Below are 16,363 nucleotides of genomic sequence, written 5' to 3' on the forward strand. Positions count from 1 at the left end.
TTTTTTGCCCGCGGTCAGGTTGAGAATTAATTAATTAATGCTCGTGACTCCAGCCGTGTTGGGTCTGAGATTCAACAACAAGCCGGTCGGGTTTCACCGTTGTTACCGGCAGAATGCCCGTTTATCACCAATAAACACAGTAGATGAGTAAATAAATGATAAAAAGTTACTGAGCTCAGGCTGTGTGGCGGTGGTGCGGGGGTGGGGGTCTGCGGCGTGGAGCGGTGCGGGCATAGACATATGTCTATGGGTGCGGGTCTCTGACTGCAGCAGGGACTATCATGGATCTGCTCCGTGACACTGAGACTGACCGCTGGTGAGCGCTGTGGGACGGGACCGGGGCTCAGACAGCACCCGCTAATGGTGACAGCGGTGATATGAGAGAGACTGCCGTGCCGTGTAAAAAAACAAAACAAAAAAAGTGTCACGTCACGACTTCCTGTATCTGGCCCTTGAAAATAAAAGCCCCATAACCTTTCATATACAGTTCAGTCATTGATGTTGGCTTAATTTTGACAAGACACGGCTCCAAATGTTTTTTTTTTTTTCCTGCGACCAATCGACCAATGAAATTTTGGTCGGCTAATGATTTTTTGGTCGACAAGTGCTTGGTCGACTATTTGGGGGCAGCCCTAAGATTCAGTGTAGCCACGCTCTTATCACTAAATTACAAATTGATCACATATGTTATCATCTCCATGTGTTTCTCTCCTATCAGGTGAAAGCCAAATTCACAGTGGATGACCACAGTCACTACCTGTTTACCCCCTGTATTCTCACTGAGTGGGTCCTCAGCCTGCTGCGATATGACCTCACTGCAGGTAACCAAACATACACAACAAAAATGCATACATATTAATATTTCTGTTTTAGCGCATTTTCAACAGGTGTAAAATGGATGCAGTAGCAAGGAACTTTCCAACCTATTTTAAGTTGGGAACAAGTACAAAAAGACTTAATTGGGAGCTAGACTCTGAGCCCAAATATCTTTTTTTCATTTTTATAATGTGGGAATCAGAACCAGGCACATAAGCGGCTGAAAGCAACGTTTTCAGGAGCCCTGCTCTATGCGAACAAAAACACTGGATTGGAAAAGGTGGATTTAATGACCCACTGGTTTTGTACTAATTCCTTAGAGTGCACACATACAGTAATCTTGCTGCTGCTGAGGAACATGAAGCATTTATAACTCTGTCAGTTTTGATGCCAAAATCAAAAAGACAGGACCAGATGGCTTAGTTTCTTGTCAGTATACTTTTAGCTCAGAGCTACAGTCTCCAGCTCTCACCTTTTCTTCATTCTATCTCTCTCTCTTTTTTTCTCCCTCTCTTTTCTCTTTCCTTACTTCTTCTCCGTCACTCGTCTCTTCCACTCTTTTATCATCCTCTCCCTTCGCTGTCCTTTCATCTCTCCCTCTGTCACTCTTTCTCTCCTTCTGCAATGTGTTCATGCTGTGATAGTGAGTCCAATCATTTATTTTAATTTAACACGTCAGCGAACAAACTTCTCTTTTCCTATGCTCATCATTTTTTAACTTACTCCTTACTTCTTCCTTTCCTCCTTGGTGTTTACCTTAGTTTCCTTCTTAAAACCTCTCTTCATTTTTACCCTGTCACTGCTGATGAATGTTTACATTGTGAGTATATTTACAAATACTGAATTCTTCATTTATAATGCATGAATACTCATTAGTATGTAGTTTATACAGTTAGTGCTTAATGATAATTAAAACATTTTTAACTGTGTTTATAAACTACATACTAATGAGTATTAATGTCTTATAAATGATTAATTCAGTATTTAATGCTTACCTAATGCTTAATGGTGTGTACTTATTATAAAGTGTTACCGAACTGGGGATTTTGTGAAGAAACCCAGAGTTCTTTTTCTAACTTTGTTCAGTGTTTCACTATGGGAGATAGACCAAAGGATTGCATAAGTCTCCCCAAGCCCTAAACAATGTAAAGAGGAACTATGCTGGATTTTTAGCTTAACTACCGGCATGCTACATTTTTACCTTAAATGGTAAATGGTAAATGGACTTGCACTTATATAGCGCTTTTCTAGTCACTCGGACCACTCAAAGCGCTTTACACTGTAATGGTCACATTCACCCTTTCACACACATTCATACAGCACTGCTCGCAGACAGGCTTTGGAAGATAATCATTCACACACATTCACACACTTAAAGCAGAAGTAAGCGATCCGGTCGTTTTGGCTAATGCTGCGTTCCAGGCAGGCTTTTGAAACCGTAAATTACAGCTTCAAGTCACAACTTACGATTTTGTAGCGTACCAGGCAACCCACTCGTGTTTTTCCGACCTGTTTTACCGGTGAAAGTGCACTATAACGGCCACTCGTAACTTCCGACCCGTGAACTCGTACCAGATCGAACTGGTACGACTTCACAGGTCGGAAAAACACAAGTTACGAGTTGCCTTGAACGCACCATAACAGTCCTCGTCCCTACGTCACCACATTCACGGCGTCCCTTGGCTGCACACACAGCCCTGCATGCCGTTCTCTCTCCTCATTGGATAAAAACTGTAGGATACGAGAAATGTTTTCTCCTCGGCTCAGAGCAGAGCAGAGGGACTGACAGACCCGTGTTTCGGTCCAAACACTCTATGTAAGTGATTGCTGTCGGAAGATATAACTATTTAAGACTTATATTAACACAAATATATCACTTACTTCTGCTTTAATGAAACAGCTTTGGAGTAATTGTGATGTTTTAATAAATGACATTAAACACAAAAGTGTGAGGCGTAGCCCAGCTCGCAGCAGCAAAAATGTCCTGTACTGGAACTCCCCTCCGCCAGCAGCTGTATTACTTCTGCCACCCAATGTCTGGACGGCCACCGTGGCACTATCATGATTAATGACAGACCCTGCTCTCTCACTCTGATTAGAGTGGGGGAGATCAGGCTGAGCGGGGGGAAATGCATAAAGCAGCACGTTTGGCCACGGGTGTGCCAGAGCATCCACACTAGGGCTGTCAGAACGAACTTCGCTATTCGAATACAATTCGAATGTTAGTCAAAATGAGAACATTCGAAGGTGGAAACTGACGTTCGAACGTTTGACTTCCGTAACGAGGCAAATTAACGTAGTGTGTCGCGACGTTCGGAGTAGTACACATCTTGATAAAACAAAATGCAGTTGTATGGGCAGAAATATGCCACCAGAAACTGAATTTGAATCATTCATATTTGAATTTGAATTGCTGAACTTGAATAATTGAATTGAAAATTTGAATTTGAATCACATAATTTGAAATTGTATTGTTTAATTTGAATCACTGCATTGAAAAACTGTATCTGAATAGTATAATTTGAAGTTGAAAGCCAATGAAATTTGATCCTCACTGAAAATACAACTCTCTCACAATTCAAAAATTTCAAAAAAGTTTTCAAAATTCAGATTCAAAATTTCAAAATTCAAAATTTCAAAATTCAAAATTTCAAAATTCAAAATTTCAAAATTCAAAATTTCAAAATTCAAATTCAAATTCAAATTCAAATTCAGTTTTCAAAATTCAGTTTTACTGTGACAGACATCCGGGTACTTGAAGGATGAAGGAAGAGCAATCAAGCTCAGATACACAGGACTCCTCACCTGTGTATCTGAGTCATGGATCTATCAGAGCTCGTAGAGAGAGTGTAGCTGTGCTAAACTGGTTCAACTCTGGTGCCTCCACAGAAATCAGAGTCACGCTCCTCATACAGGAGCTGCTCCTGTCGCTGCTGCAGCGGCGGCGGCAATTCGCCGTGACCGGCAACTCCGTTGTGACGGCGACATGTTTTGACAGCTGCTAATTAGCCAGGCTAACAGCGGCTAACGCTGCCTGTAGCCGAGCGGCTACTTAGCGTTAACTGCGTTTACATCGATTAGCAGACCTTAGCAGACCTGAGGGGTTTACTCATGGATGTATTATATTATCCATGGGTGTACGAAGCGAGTTTAGTGTGTTAGCGAGGTATGTTGAGTCTAAAGCCGGGCTGTCCTGTACTACAAAGGTGGCTCTCTTTTAACCCGGCTAGATCACCATGGTAACTTATGCTTTGCTCGTAACCTGGTCGCGACCAGGTTAAAATCGGCTATAAACGCCCCGCTGTTTAACGATTTAACTCATTTACAGCTGGCGTCAACTTTACTTTGAAAGTCCAGTGGAGCTGGATCAGATTAGCAGCTAGTTAGCAGCTAACGCTGATATCAAAACATGTCGCCGTTACAACGTAGTTGCCGGTCACGGCGAAGACGGCTTCCTATTTTCTTTTTTCAGCCGAGTTTAGACTGAGAATTGTTGCCGCCGCTGCAGCAGCAAAGACAGGAGCAGCTCCTGTATGAGGAGCGTGGCTCTGATTTCTGTGGAGGCACCAGTTAAGCACGGCTACACTCTCTACGAGCTCAGATCTGAGCTCGATTGCTCTTCCTTCATCTTCAAGTACCCGGATGTCTGTCACAGTAAAACTGAATTTTGAAAACTGAATTTGAATTTGAATTTGAATTTTGAAATTTTGAATCTGAATTTTGAAATTTTGAATCTGAATTTTGAAAACTGAATTTGAATGGTTAGAGAGTTGTATTTTCAGTGAGGATCAAATTTCATTGGCTTTCAATTTCAAATTATACTATTCAGGTACAGTTTTTCAATGCAATGATTCAAATTAAACAATACAATTTCAAATTACGTGATTCAAATTCAAATTTTCAATTCAATTATTCAAGTTCACCAATTCAAATTCAAATATGAATGATTCAAATTCAGTTTCTGGTGGCACATATTTCTGCCCATACAATTGTTGCTGTGCACAAGGTAAAGCTGCAGCTTCAAATATACGAGCAGAGTTTTTTCAATTGCCCGTTCATTCGGCTGCCACGGTGCGCATGTGTCCCCACACTACACGCATACCTTTTTTTTAAAAAATCGATAGATCCGCGGACCACTTGTGTGCCGATCACGGATCAGCTGTGATCTGTTGCACCACTACTCTGTGCCCTAACCCCGCAGCCCCCGCAAGGCCCCCGCCCGTGAAGCCGGGTTTCCACCGAATCAACTATCCTTTTTTTTTTTTTTTAATATATACCGCAACATATGGTTCACGTCAAGATAACTTACGTATTTTTGCTATTCAAACTTCCACAGTCCATAGTTCTCTTTGTTTAACACTTCAAGAGACTTTTGGTTAAGTAACCATGGACAGCTCCTATGCAGGATTGTTCAGCGTTCTGCTGTGTCGTTGTCGCCACCGTCATCACTGCCCCCCCCCCCCCCCCAGGACATTACAACCCTGGAGAAAAGGCAGGAAATGTTTCAATGCGAGAAACATTGCCCAAAGCTCTATATGGGACCAAGCCAGGCTCCACTCATTCACCACTCTGACCAACATGATCGCTCCCCATCCTGACAGGGAGGCGTCCGTTGTCATGGTTACTGACACAGTACCCAGCGGGACCCCAGACGGTCCCGGCACGGCCGGAAAGCTATTACACCGCGGCCCAACGCTGAAAATCCCTCATCATCAGAACCCTTCAGATGTACAACATACAGTATATTACTGACGCCATGAGGCTGAGCAGGCGGAGGCATAGTCTGAATGACACAAATTTCTCCAGCCCGAAGAGGTAGAGACACTGTTTTAGGGATATTAATCTCCCCTCTGATAGCGTGCTGTGATAAAGGAAAGAGTTTATGTTCAGACCCAAATATTCTGAGTGGGCTCTTTGCCCAGTTCATATGGAACCTGAGATGATTTATCACCATAGCGGAATCACGGACTGCTTGCTCCGGCAAGCAGGAGCATATCAAATAATCGTCTATGTACGAAAAAATTTTGATGCCGCTGTGCCTTAACGGAGACGGTGCTGCCACCACACACTTACTGAACACCCTGGGAGCTAATGACAGCTTGAACCGGATGGCCTGATACTCTTAGACCTTGGGTTGCCCTTGGCTCTGAGCCTGGCTATAGGGGTGCAAACCTCATTTCTGCTGGGAGGTGGGAGACCTTGGTGACACTATGTTACCTTTTGTACCTGAAGAAATTGCCAGAGTCTCTGAACCATGAACTCCAGGTCTTTGTTTTACACACATGTTCCTTCTTTTCTTCATGGGAGGGGAAGAGGGAGAAGCTGGAGGTGTCAGGTTGCCTGCTTCTTCTTCTGACCCCAAGGGTGCGAGGGGCGGTTTCCCACTGCCAATGCTGTGAAGGAGTGTTTGCCCCATGGCTTTGGGTTCTGCTGAGGCTGCTGGTTAGTCTGTTGGCCCGCTGCCTTCCTCTGTGTTTTCGGTGAAGGCAGAGATCAAAGGCTTAACCTTCCTGCATCTGGTGTCCTGCATCTTCTCCAGCACTGGACCAAAAGGGTTCGTATGGTGCGTCCATCACCACTGCCTCCTGGCCGTCGCTCTAGACTGAGAGGTTTAGCCACAAGGTCCTCTCGACCGCATCCTTGTACTGCACCACGTGAGGACCATAGGATGAGGTCGTTAACAACACAAATCTCATCCCAGAGAGCTGGCCTAGGTGACCCGGAGTACAGCTTTCAACCCATCTCCTCCAGGATCTCTTCCTAGTATGCCGACAGCCACTGAAGGCTCCACTACTGGGGTTTCAGCCAGCCCCAGTTAACCCATCCCGTGGATCTCCAGCTTGAGTAGCCCTTGGTGTGAGCCTAACTCTTAAATGTTGACCAATACTGGCTCATTTACCTCATGCAAGCAGGCACTGCTAGTAGGAGTTGTTTTGATGGTGGTTTAGCTGGTGGGAGCCTTTTGCCATCATACAAGTCCCCTCAGTGTCCTGAGCTGCTGGTCACTGTACTCCCAATTTTGCTGCAGCCCGTTTGCAGACCTCGTATAAATTACTGTCCACTGGTGGAGAAGTATCAGACAAGCTAGGGGGTCTGGATTGTTGGACAGGAATGGTGGAGTCGTCCTTCTCTTCCTTCATCTCGTCCACATTGAGTAGGTCAGAGTGGACAGATTCCCTTCCAAGAGCTCCTTGAATATATGGAAGCATGTCCGGGGACTTATCATCCATCATGTCAGCCCAGCTTGCAGTCGCTGGCGGCTGATGGGTGCTGGTTGATGCTTTTGTCTTGGCTCATGTCAGGCATGGGTCCTGATTATTGGCATCAATGCACAGTGGGTTCATGACTGGGTTTGGCCAGTGATGCTTGGGTATGCTAAAGGCCCATGCAGACTCCATGAGGGCTCCTGCCCAAGATGGAAGCCCCGCCCATGCGTGGTGCAGCCTCTTCAGCCTTCGGTCCTGACCCTTTGGGGGGTGGGGGGTGGCTGGAAAGGAAGAGAGTGGTGTGAATATACAGCCATATAAGGCATGCCGTAACGCATTAGCCTGTTGGTTATTGGCTATGCAGGGGTTTAGCCAGAGCTAACCGTGTACCGTAAAAGTTCGCTCGTCATGACACGTTAGTAAAACTCCTGATACTCAATTGAGCTAACAAATCGGTGCTTACTGAACCCTGAATGACTCACCGTAACGAGTTAGCCAGAGGATTTAATGTGCCACAGTTGTTGACTACACAAGTAAGCTAACACGGTGTTGCCAGGTGAACGGGTCGTCTTGATTTGTAGCCAGAGGGTAAAATCACACAGTTGTCGGCTACTCTGGAAACCTTACTGGGTAGCTGAATGAGCAGCTCGCTGTGATGCAGACACTGCTCTGAGAAACCATGTGTAATGGAAAGTTGTGAAGTGCTTACTCTGCAAATCCAGACTGACGCTGGAACCGTGTTCAGCGACATGGCCCTTAATGGGTTGTCTATGAACTGTTAAGCAGGTATCCAGGCTAGCTAGTCTAGATAAGCCGAGGGAGCTTTGTTTAGCTTCTTCACAGGAAGAAAGATGAATGATTTGAGAGGGGCTGGTTGGCTGTGCTAATATGAGGGGGCTTGCCCCAGCACATCTCAACCTGTCTGTCAATGACAGACGTTGTGTCATTGGAGATTCTGTAGTTGGTCACGGCAAGGCGATTCCCATGAAACACTGAACTAAGTTGGAAAAAGACCCACTAACATGGTGTATGGGCAGGGGAATCATTTAAAAACCATAGGCATAGAGAATGTTTAGCATGACAATTCGGCACTTTAGGTGTTTTATTTTCCTGTGGGTTTTTCAAATCTAATATACAAGAAAAGCCCCAGAGTGTCATCTGTGTCTCTGTTTGATTTTCTTCTTCAGCTGTGTCAGTAATGTGACAGATGCTGTTGAAGCCAACAGCCTATGAGACCGTGATTCAGGCTTGTCCTGTTTTTAGCTTGCAGCACTTTGCTGCTTCTTTGGGGAATTTTGGTAAACTTATTTCTACCCTGGGAGGTGCCTTTGTCATGCCTGATCCAAACCAAAACAGCCTCCCAACCAAGGTTGAGTCATAGAGTAAACACTGTGCTTGTGTCTCCTTTTTCAAACAACAAAATGCTAATTTGATGTGTTATACTGTAAATGAGAAAAAAATCCCCTTTGTAGATTTCAGATGACTCACTGAAATTTGCCATGTAGCAAGTTGTAGTTGGTCTTTATGCTGAATAATATGTCAAGGTTCTAATCAAAAACAAATTTCAATCAAAATCAAAAGATCTCATCATGCAAGTAAATGTGAGTATATGACCTATATTGACCTTAATCCAAATGTGTGTGTGTTTCTCATTTATTCATTTTTAGCACAATCTAATGTGACAGACAGCGTGTTGGAGGTGGTAGCGCATGAGGCCAGGAGGCTGTTCAGAGACCGGCTAGTTTCCTCCAAAGACCTTCACACCTTTGATAACATCCTCTCCTCCATCATACGGGGAGACTGGGGCTCTGATGCCTTAGACAACATGACTGGTATGACATCAGTCTGCTCTCACTGTCATAGGCCTTCATTAAAATCCTACACAACAGGATTCCATCATAGATTTACTGCTCAGTGCAATTTATGTCGCCCCTTGCTGACCTTTGTCACTCACTTACGTCCAAATGAAAAGAGTAATTGATGACGTATTTTGGACCTATATTTATGGAAGTTTCTCCTCAGATGTTGTCTATTTGCTTATTCTAATCTAGCATAAACTTTGATCAATTGTTTCCCTTTTTTCAACTGGTTGGACTACTCCAAACCCTGTCCTTTAATGTCATTTGAATTCTTTCAAATGTTTAAAATCTCGGTTGAAGCTGACAAGACTCCAAGTGTGTAGTGAATATGAACAAGTCGTATCAGATCGATTTTTCATATTGTGGACACTGTACAGGAGGTTCCCTCAATATCCAAGGAGAAATTAAAGTTAAAGTTCACTTCAAAACCTCTTGTCCTCACGTAGTACATATTGGGCAATGCCCTGCACAGCAGCATTAGAAATACTTGGCAAATACTGGCACTAAGCCATAATCAGTCTTCTCAATACAACATAACCCAAGCCCTTGAAACTGCTCAACAAAAGCTTACAGTGCTGGCAGCCCTGCTCAAGACATCACCTTCAAGCTGTGATAGCTTGTTTTAACATCCTTGTCACACCTGTCTTGAATAACCTCTTGGCATTGACAAGCCTTCTTTTATATAAACACAACAAGCTGCACTCAGATCTAGTATGTGAGAAGGCATCAGACTGACTGAAGACTGATACTTTGTAACCTTAGTAACCAAACTGGCCAGACATGCAGTCTGTCACTAAAACAAGCACCTACCTGCTGTAATATTTGGCATGTTAGCCGTGGGATTTGAAAACAATTCAGAATGCCTGTTGTAGGGTTTAACATCCAGACACACGATTTATTTCAGTTCTTTTCCATCAGGTCATTTTTCTGGCAGCTCTGCCTTAGCATTAGATTTTTGTGTCTTTTCTCTCACTTCTACTGAAAGCTGCTGCTGGATGTCATATGATGGGATGGGAGCATATGCAGTTGTGTAACTAACAGCCCATGATTTTTTCCCTGTGTGCAGATGGTTTCTATGTGACATGGGGAGCTTCTGAAGCGGCTGTAATAGCTCCAGGCCAGTCTCTACCACCTCATGGTAAACAACTGGGACGTCTGGATTCTGCTGACCTAAAACAAGTGATACAGAAGGTACACAGTGAGAACCGCTGTCTGGTTTATATTCAGGCTTGAAGTATTAAGTATCTACATAGACATATGTAAATGTACTATTTAAAACATATATATATGCACTACTTTCCATTTCCAGGATTTTTCTCACACAACTCCAGTGTTACTTACATGCTAATTCTTTATTAATACAACACATATCCACATAATAATTACAATGATAACAATCTTCAATATATTATTTTGCAAATCGAAATTCTTTTGTCTTTGCTGACAAAACATATAATTAGTACTATTTTGAATTTATTTATTTTTCATCACATTTTGGTGTTGCAACTGTGTAAGTTAAAGATCTGAATAGGTCTTCTTCTGCTGCTGCCTTCTTATCTAATTCAGATGATTGTGTTTCTTTTTACTCCTGTTATTTTCATACATTGTATTTCTCAGAACGTCTGTGGTGCACCTCCTCATGTGTCTATGTTCCTCCCGTTTTCCCCTGCAGGGAGTAGTGCTGTACAGTCGTGATAACAGGGAGCTGGACCTCCTCCTGTTCAGGGAAGTGTGCGATTTTGTGTCCAGGGTGGATCGAGTCCTGAGCCAACCTAGTGGCTCTCTGCTTCTGGCAGGCCGGAGTGGAGTGGGCCGACACACAGCTACATCCCTTGTGTCACACATGCATGGATATACATTGTTCACACCCAAAATCTCCCGTGGTTACACTCTTAAGCATTTCAGCAATGATCTCAAAACGGTGATTGTGGAAGATTTTATTGGCTCAGTTATTTCACATTGTTCCAAGCTAATCACTAGCATTGTGCATTTTAGCAATTTAATTGTATACCCCTTAACAGTCTATGAAACGTGTTCTTTTAGATTTAAAAAGGAAATTTGGTGTTTTATATATACTATATATTCATATCAAACCTATATATTTATGTGTGTTTGTATCAATGTGTAATAATTACACATTGATACAAATACACATAAATATATAATGTAGTGTATGTGTTTATACTGTTTGTGAAGGTGATGCAGATGGCAGGTATGGAGGGCCAACAGGTGGTTCTGCTTTTGGAGGACTATCAGTTTGTCCACCCAGCTTTTTTAGAGATGGTCAACAGCCTGCTTTCATCGGGTGTGTATTGTGTTTTTTGTGTGTGTTTTCTCATATTTCAATTTTTATAAGTGATGATTTAATAATTAGTGCCTCAAGGGTTACATTTTCATTTTAGTGTTAAGATTAGAATTTGGAATAGGTAGCAGCTCCTGTATCGGTGTCTACTTGATATTCATTTAAATGTGGGCTGTGCAACAGAATAGCCATAAGTACAATAACAATGTTGCCCACCAATCTACCATCTAACCAGCTAGTGGTTAAAGAGACATATTTTTGTGTGTTACATTTCAGGTGAAGTTCCTGGTCTGTACTCCCCAGAGGAACTGGAGCCTCTTCTCTCCCCCCTCAAAGATTTAGCTTCCCAGGATGGATTCACTGGACCACTCTACAACTACTTTTCCTACAGTCAGTACTGTATATTTATGAACAGCTCTCTAACCCTCAGCCTTTACTCATTATTTTGGTCTGTTTCCTACTTTGTATGTGTGGTGCTCCAGTCTTCTTCTCACGATAGTTCTCTACTGTGTCATTGCTATCCAGTCATTGGTCAAACTGCTCTCTTCTGTTCTATGATTGTGTCCGACTCCATTCTTCTGCCCCACTGCTGTGCAGAGCTGTGTGTGCTGCAAAAGTGATGCAGTGTCACTGAGGTTGCTGCTGGAGAATCAAATCAATAGCTCTATTATTGTCAAAGTAAACCCACTCAAGAGCTCCCTGCTCACCCTCACAATGTAGCTCTGTCAATGAAAAACTAGCTAATATGGACAGTGTCTGTGATACAACAAGTAATACGTGTCTTCACAATGTCCTGGGCCATCCCTGTTTCCTCCTCATTTGCTGTCTCAAGCTACATTTTGTGAACTCTGCCATAGTTTTTGTTTCCAAACCTTTCTGTGTCACACACCCCTTAGGAATCCAGCAGAACCTTCATATTGTTCTGATCATGGACTGCTCCAACTCCAACTTCGCCATCAACTGTGAGAGCAACCCTGCTTTCTACCGCAAGTGTTCTGTCCAGTGGATGGAAGGATGGACCGAAAGCAGCATGAAGAAGGTTAGAGAAGGGCAACAAGTGGGGGGGACAAGATAAGACCGAAAAAAGATATTAAATCAGCTCAGTCACACCAGCATTTACAGTAAGAGAAATGAACTCAGCAGTTTGTGTTGAGAGCATGAAGGTTAATATATCAGAGAAACATTGAGAAGACAAACTTGTGCAGTAGAGCCTTTGATAACGTTTCTGGAATGCTTTTATGTCATATCCATGGGCGCCAAATCTAATATTGATGCTATCAATGCAAGACTTAAAAAGTACATTTACCTGTGGTTTCACAAATTTTAAAATTGAACACCAGCCATCTATTAATTTTAAGAAGCAGACAAGGGAGGAAAGCTTTTTAATACACGCATCAATGCCTTCTATCAAAATTTTATAAATGGTGTGTGCAAAGTGCAAACCTGTACCTTGTCAGATTCCTGAGCTGCTGCTGGCAAAGACAGAAGGCAGAGGAGAGGAAAATGAAAGGGAAGATGCTATCAAGGGAAAAAACACAGGTAAGAGCACATGCACAACCAGATGCTATTACAATTTTTAAGATATTATGGACTCATCCTCAAATATCTACCAATTATATAAATGGCAACAGATCATTTGAATTAGTATTTAAAATTACGTTTGTGTATGTAATGCAGGGATGCAAACAGCGCGCCGAAAAGCGCAACTCTCTTTTTTCGTAACCAATTAGGTGACTTGTGTAAATCGTTCAGATCTGATGAGTTTTTTGGGGGAAGGGGAGGGGGGCTGCGTCTGGGCTCGGGTCAGTAAAATGTTTTTCTAACAGGCTGACAGTGACAATCACATGAAACTGAAGCAAACTCATTCATGGTTGCCTCTGTTTATGGCAAGCACATTTCTAGCAGGTTTTTTACCTTTTGAAACACAACATTTTACTGCACCTAGGTAACTATGATATAATGCATGAGCTTATTTACCGGTCTCTCCTCACCAACTTCTTCATCTCCCAGCAGGGTCTGGGCAGGGAGAGCTGTGCCGTTTGTTCCTTATGGTCCATGAGTCATGTAGAGAACATGGTGCAACCCCCAGCCAGTACATGGCCTTTCTGCATGTTTACACTGCGATCTACAGCCGGAAGCAAAGCCAGCTCACAACGAGACAACAGCACCTGCAGGTAACATACTGTATCATCTGTATCACATGGTACACATTCACCAAGAAGCGCTACTATTACTGGATGAATATCAATTTTTGTTACTACATGTAATAATGTGAAGCAATTTAATCTAATTGCTTCTTTATTGCCAATGTGTGAAGCCTTTTGAAACATAGCTTGAGAGAAGTGAGACCTTACCTGACCTTCCCAGTTGCGTATGGCTTGCCTGTGGATTGATTTCTATGTAAAGGATTTTTATGCTTGCTCGCAAGTTTTGCCTCGACACCTCTTTCTTGCTTCTCTGCAGTGCCAACATTAGCATTGAAATGGAGTCTGCAAACAACTGGTTCTCAGCAGAATACAAAACTTCACTTGTAGATTTCACAAGCATTATCTCCAGTCTGATATTATTCATCCCACTCCTCATCTGCTTACATTAGTTTTTGATAAGATGACTATGCTGACATATCATATAAATGCAGTCAAGGTGTCATGCAAGAAGAATGGATTTGTACGACGTCACTAGCCTATATTGTGCTATCTAGCAAGCATATGATGATGTTATGCTCTATGAATGCATAATATGCCTAATCATGTTCAGTTATTGTATGTCACAATCAGTATGCGCCTTCCTCCAAAGCACGACCAAGTGCCTGAGCAACAGGATGCTGACCACTGTTCTCTTAGCAACCACCCGTTTCATTAGTAACAATCTATTTTTGAATGTCACGCAAAGGACCTTTAAATGTTTTTCATGTACTGTAGGTAAAAATAATATTATAACTTTGTTGTTTAACACATAGGGATGAGCTGAGAATAATTAGAAGTTAGTATTCTAGTACTCGCAGGTTGAGAAACTCCATATTGTAGCAGATAAAAACATGTGTATATTTTGTATTCTATAAATGTGCTACCACAATGTTGGGCAACATAAACTGGGAACTCATTTCTATACACGCAAGAATGTTTATTTGAATTGATTAAAAAGCATTGTCTGTTTCAGGTGCAGTGTGTACTGTACTTTGAACTGGCGCTTGTCTTCAGTAGTGACGGCACTATTAATTTTTTGTTTTATTTTGTTTTTCAATTTTTTGTCATATATTAGAGTCTTAGTTTGTATCTCTGACATTGTATGATTGCCTTGTGTCTGCAGGCAGGTGTGTCTAAACTGAATGAAGCTAAGGCGCTGGTGGATGAGTTGAAGAGGCGGGCTGCAGAGCAGAGTGCTCTGCTGAAGACTAAACAACAGGAGGCAGATTCTGCCTTACGGGAAATCACCACCTCCATGCAGGTGTGTGTGTCTACGTTTGTCACTCTTTGTTTGTCACCGTGTGTAACTCTGACACTCAGTGGGTCGGCAGGACAGTAATCCTCCAGGGTTTCATGTCTCCTCCAAGATACATCTACCCCTCTCTCAACTCTCACTGTGCCTCTTCTCTTCTCTTCTCTTCTCTTCTCTTCTCTTCTCTTCTCTTCTCTTCTCTTCTCTTCTCTTCTCTTCTCTTCTCTTCTCTTCTCTTCCCTTCCCTTCCCTTCCCTTCCCGTCTCTCTTAAAGGGATAGTTCACCCTAGAATGATATTTCGCTCATTATCTACTCACCCTCATGTTGACTAAGGGCTGGAAGAATTTTCAGAGTCCACCGTCCCTTCTCTGAGTTACAGGGGGTCTTGGCGTAGCAGTGCATTTCAATGCAACGGTTGCAAAGGGACACCAGAGCTCTTCGTAAAAAAAACACACACAAAAAAAACATCCAAATACCTCCATGATGCTCGTATGTAATGTCCGTCTTGTGCTGAAGCCCCAAATTGCGTAATTGTCCCGAAAAAAAAAAAAAAGTCTATATTTTAAGCTTGTTTGTAGCAGAAGCTTCTCGAAGCTCCTCTTCCTGGTCCGTCCAAATCTCGCGTGATTCGCAGTAACCGCACTGACGCCGGCGCAAATCACGCGAGATTTGGACGGACCAGGAAGAGGAGCTTCGAGAAGCTTCCGCTACAAACAAGCTTAAAATATAGACTTATTTAATTTTTTTCCGGACAATTACGCAATTTGGGGCTTCAGCACAAGACGGATATTACATACGAGCATCATGGAGGTATTTGGATGTTTTTTTGTGTGTGTTTTTTTTACGAAGAGCTCTGGTGTCCCTTTGCAACCGTTGCATTGAAATGCACTGCTACGCCAAGACCCCCTGTAACTCAGAGAAGGGACGGTGGACTCTGAAAATTCTTCCAGCCCTTAGTCAACATGAGGGTGAGTAGATAATGAGCGAAATATCATTCTAGGGTGAACTATCCCTTTAACTCATCTTATCTTTGCTTCTCTTCCAGTCATCAACTCTTTTTCGGCATTTCCCACGGCAGTGCCCCCCACCCATGCTGTGGATGCACCCTTTGTTTAGTGTGTGTGTGTGTATGTGTGTGAATGTGCATTTGTTTGTTCTTTGACGTCTCATCAAGTGTCTATCCTTGTACCCAAGTTTTCATTCCCCCTGCTGGCCTCATGTGGAGGATGGATGGAATGATTTATGGAAGGAAGAAAGGAAGTTGAATTCTGTTCATTAGTTATGATATCTTTCTGTCTTTCTCTCTGTGGGGAATCTGTTCTTTGAGTGATGTGGAGGGGAAAGCAGTATAGAGGAGAAACAACAGACACAAGAAACAAAAGAAGGAAAAACTGTCAGTGGAGTCAGTTTGCAGAGTGATAATTAACGACTAGACTCATCCCTCTGGGCTGTTCCAGCTATGTCTCCCGTAGAGATGGAGACAGCAGGAAGGGATAAAAGGAGGAAGACCGGGGCAAAAGAGATGAAGGGTGGAAATAAAATAGGTGGATGAATGATAGAGGGCTGAGTGAAGATGGAAACATCAGGACAGGAGGAAGTAGTGGAATCAGGTCAAAATTGATTTGGCGACAAAAAAGAAAGAAAGTGAAGTTTATAGGAAAGGGTCAGGTCTTAACTGGAGGGATGGGGAGACAGTCAATGAAGAGATTACTTTTGGATGAGGATGTGATAACATGGATTG

The 16,363-nt window shown here is 42.9% G+C and overlaps 1 protein-coding gene across 4 annotated transcripts in view; it reads left to right on the forward strand.

Moving 5' to 3' along the window:
* Window positions 1-16,363, forward strand: part of dync2h1 (dynein cytoplasmic 2 heavy chain 1) — a 126,306-nt gene that overhangs the window by 35,756 nt on the left and 74,187 nt on the right. For 3 of the 4 annotated variants that reach the window (XM_085795492.1, XM_085795491.1, XM_085795494.1), the window contains exons 51-60: window positions 719-821; window positions 8,690-8,854; window positions 9,948-10,072; window positions 10,554-10,802; window positions 11,078-11,186; window positions 11,460-11,573; window positions 12,080-12,222; window positions 12,641-12,722; window positions 13,194-13,357; window positions 14,493-14,630. In XM_085795492.1, the coding sequence (XP_085651618.1) occupies window positions 719-821; window positions 8,690-8,854; window positions 9,948-10,072; window positions 10,554-10,802; window positions 11,078-11,186; window positions 11,460-11,573; window positions 12,080-12,222; window positions 12,641-12,722; window positions 13,194-13,357; window positions 14,493-14,630 (1,392 nt within the window). The remainder of the gene's footprint in view (window positions 1-718; window positions 822-8,689; window positions 8,855-9,947; window positions 10,073-10,553; window positions 10,803-11,077; window positions 11,187-11,459; window positions 11,574-12,079; window positions 12,223-12,640; window positions 12,723-13,193; window positions 13,358-14,492; window positions 14,631-16,363) is intronic. The other variant, XM_085795493.1, reaches the window with a different exon arrangement.

The sequence above is a fragment of the Trachurus japonicus genome, chromosome 13, assembly GCF_045865225.1.
Source record: "Trachurus japonicus isolate A0001 chromosome 13, Traja_1.0".
Classification (NCBI taxonomy): domain Eukaryota; kingdom Metazoa; phylum Chordata; class Actinopteri; order Carangiformes; family Carangidae; genus Trachurus; species Trachurus japonicus.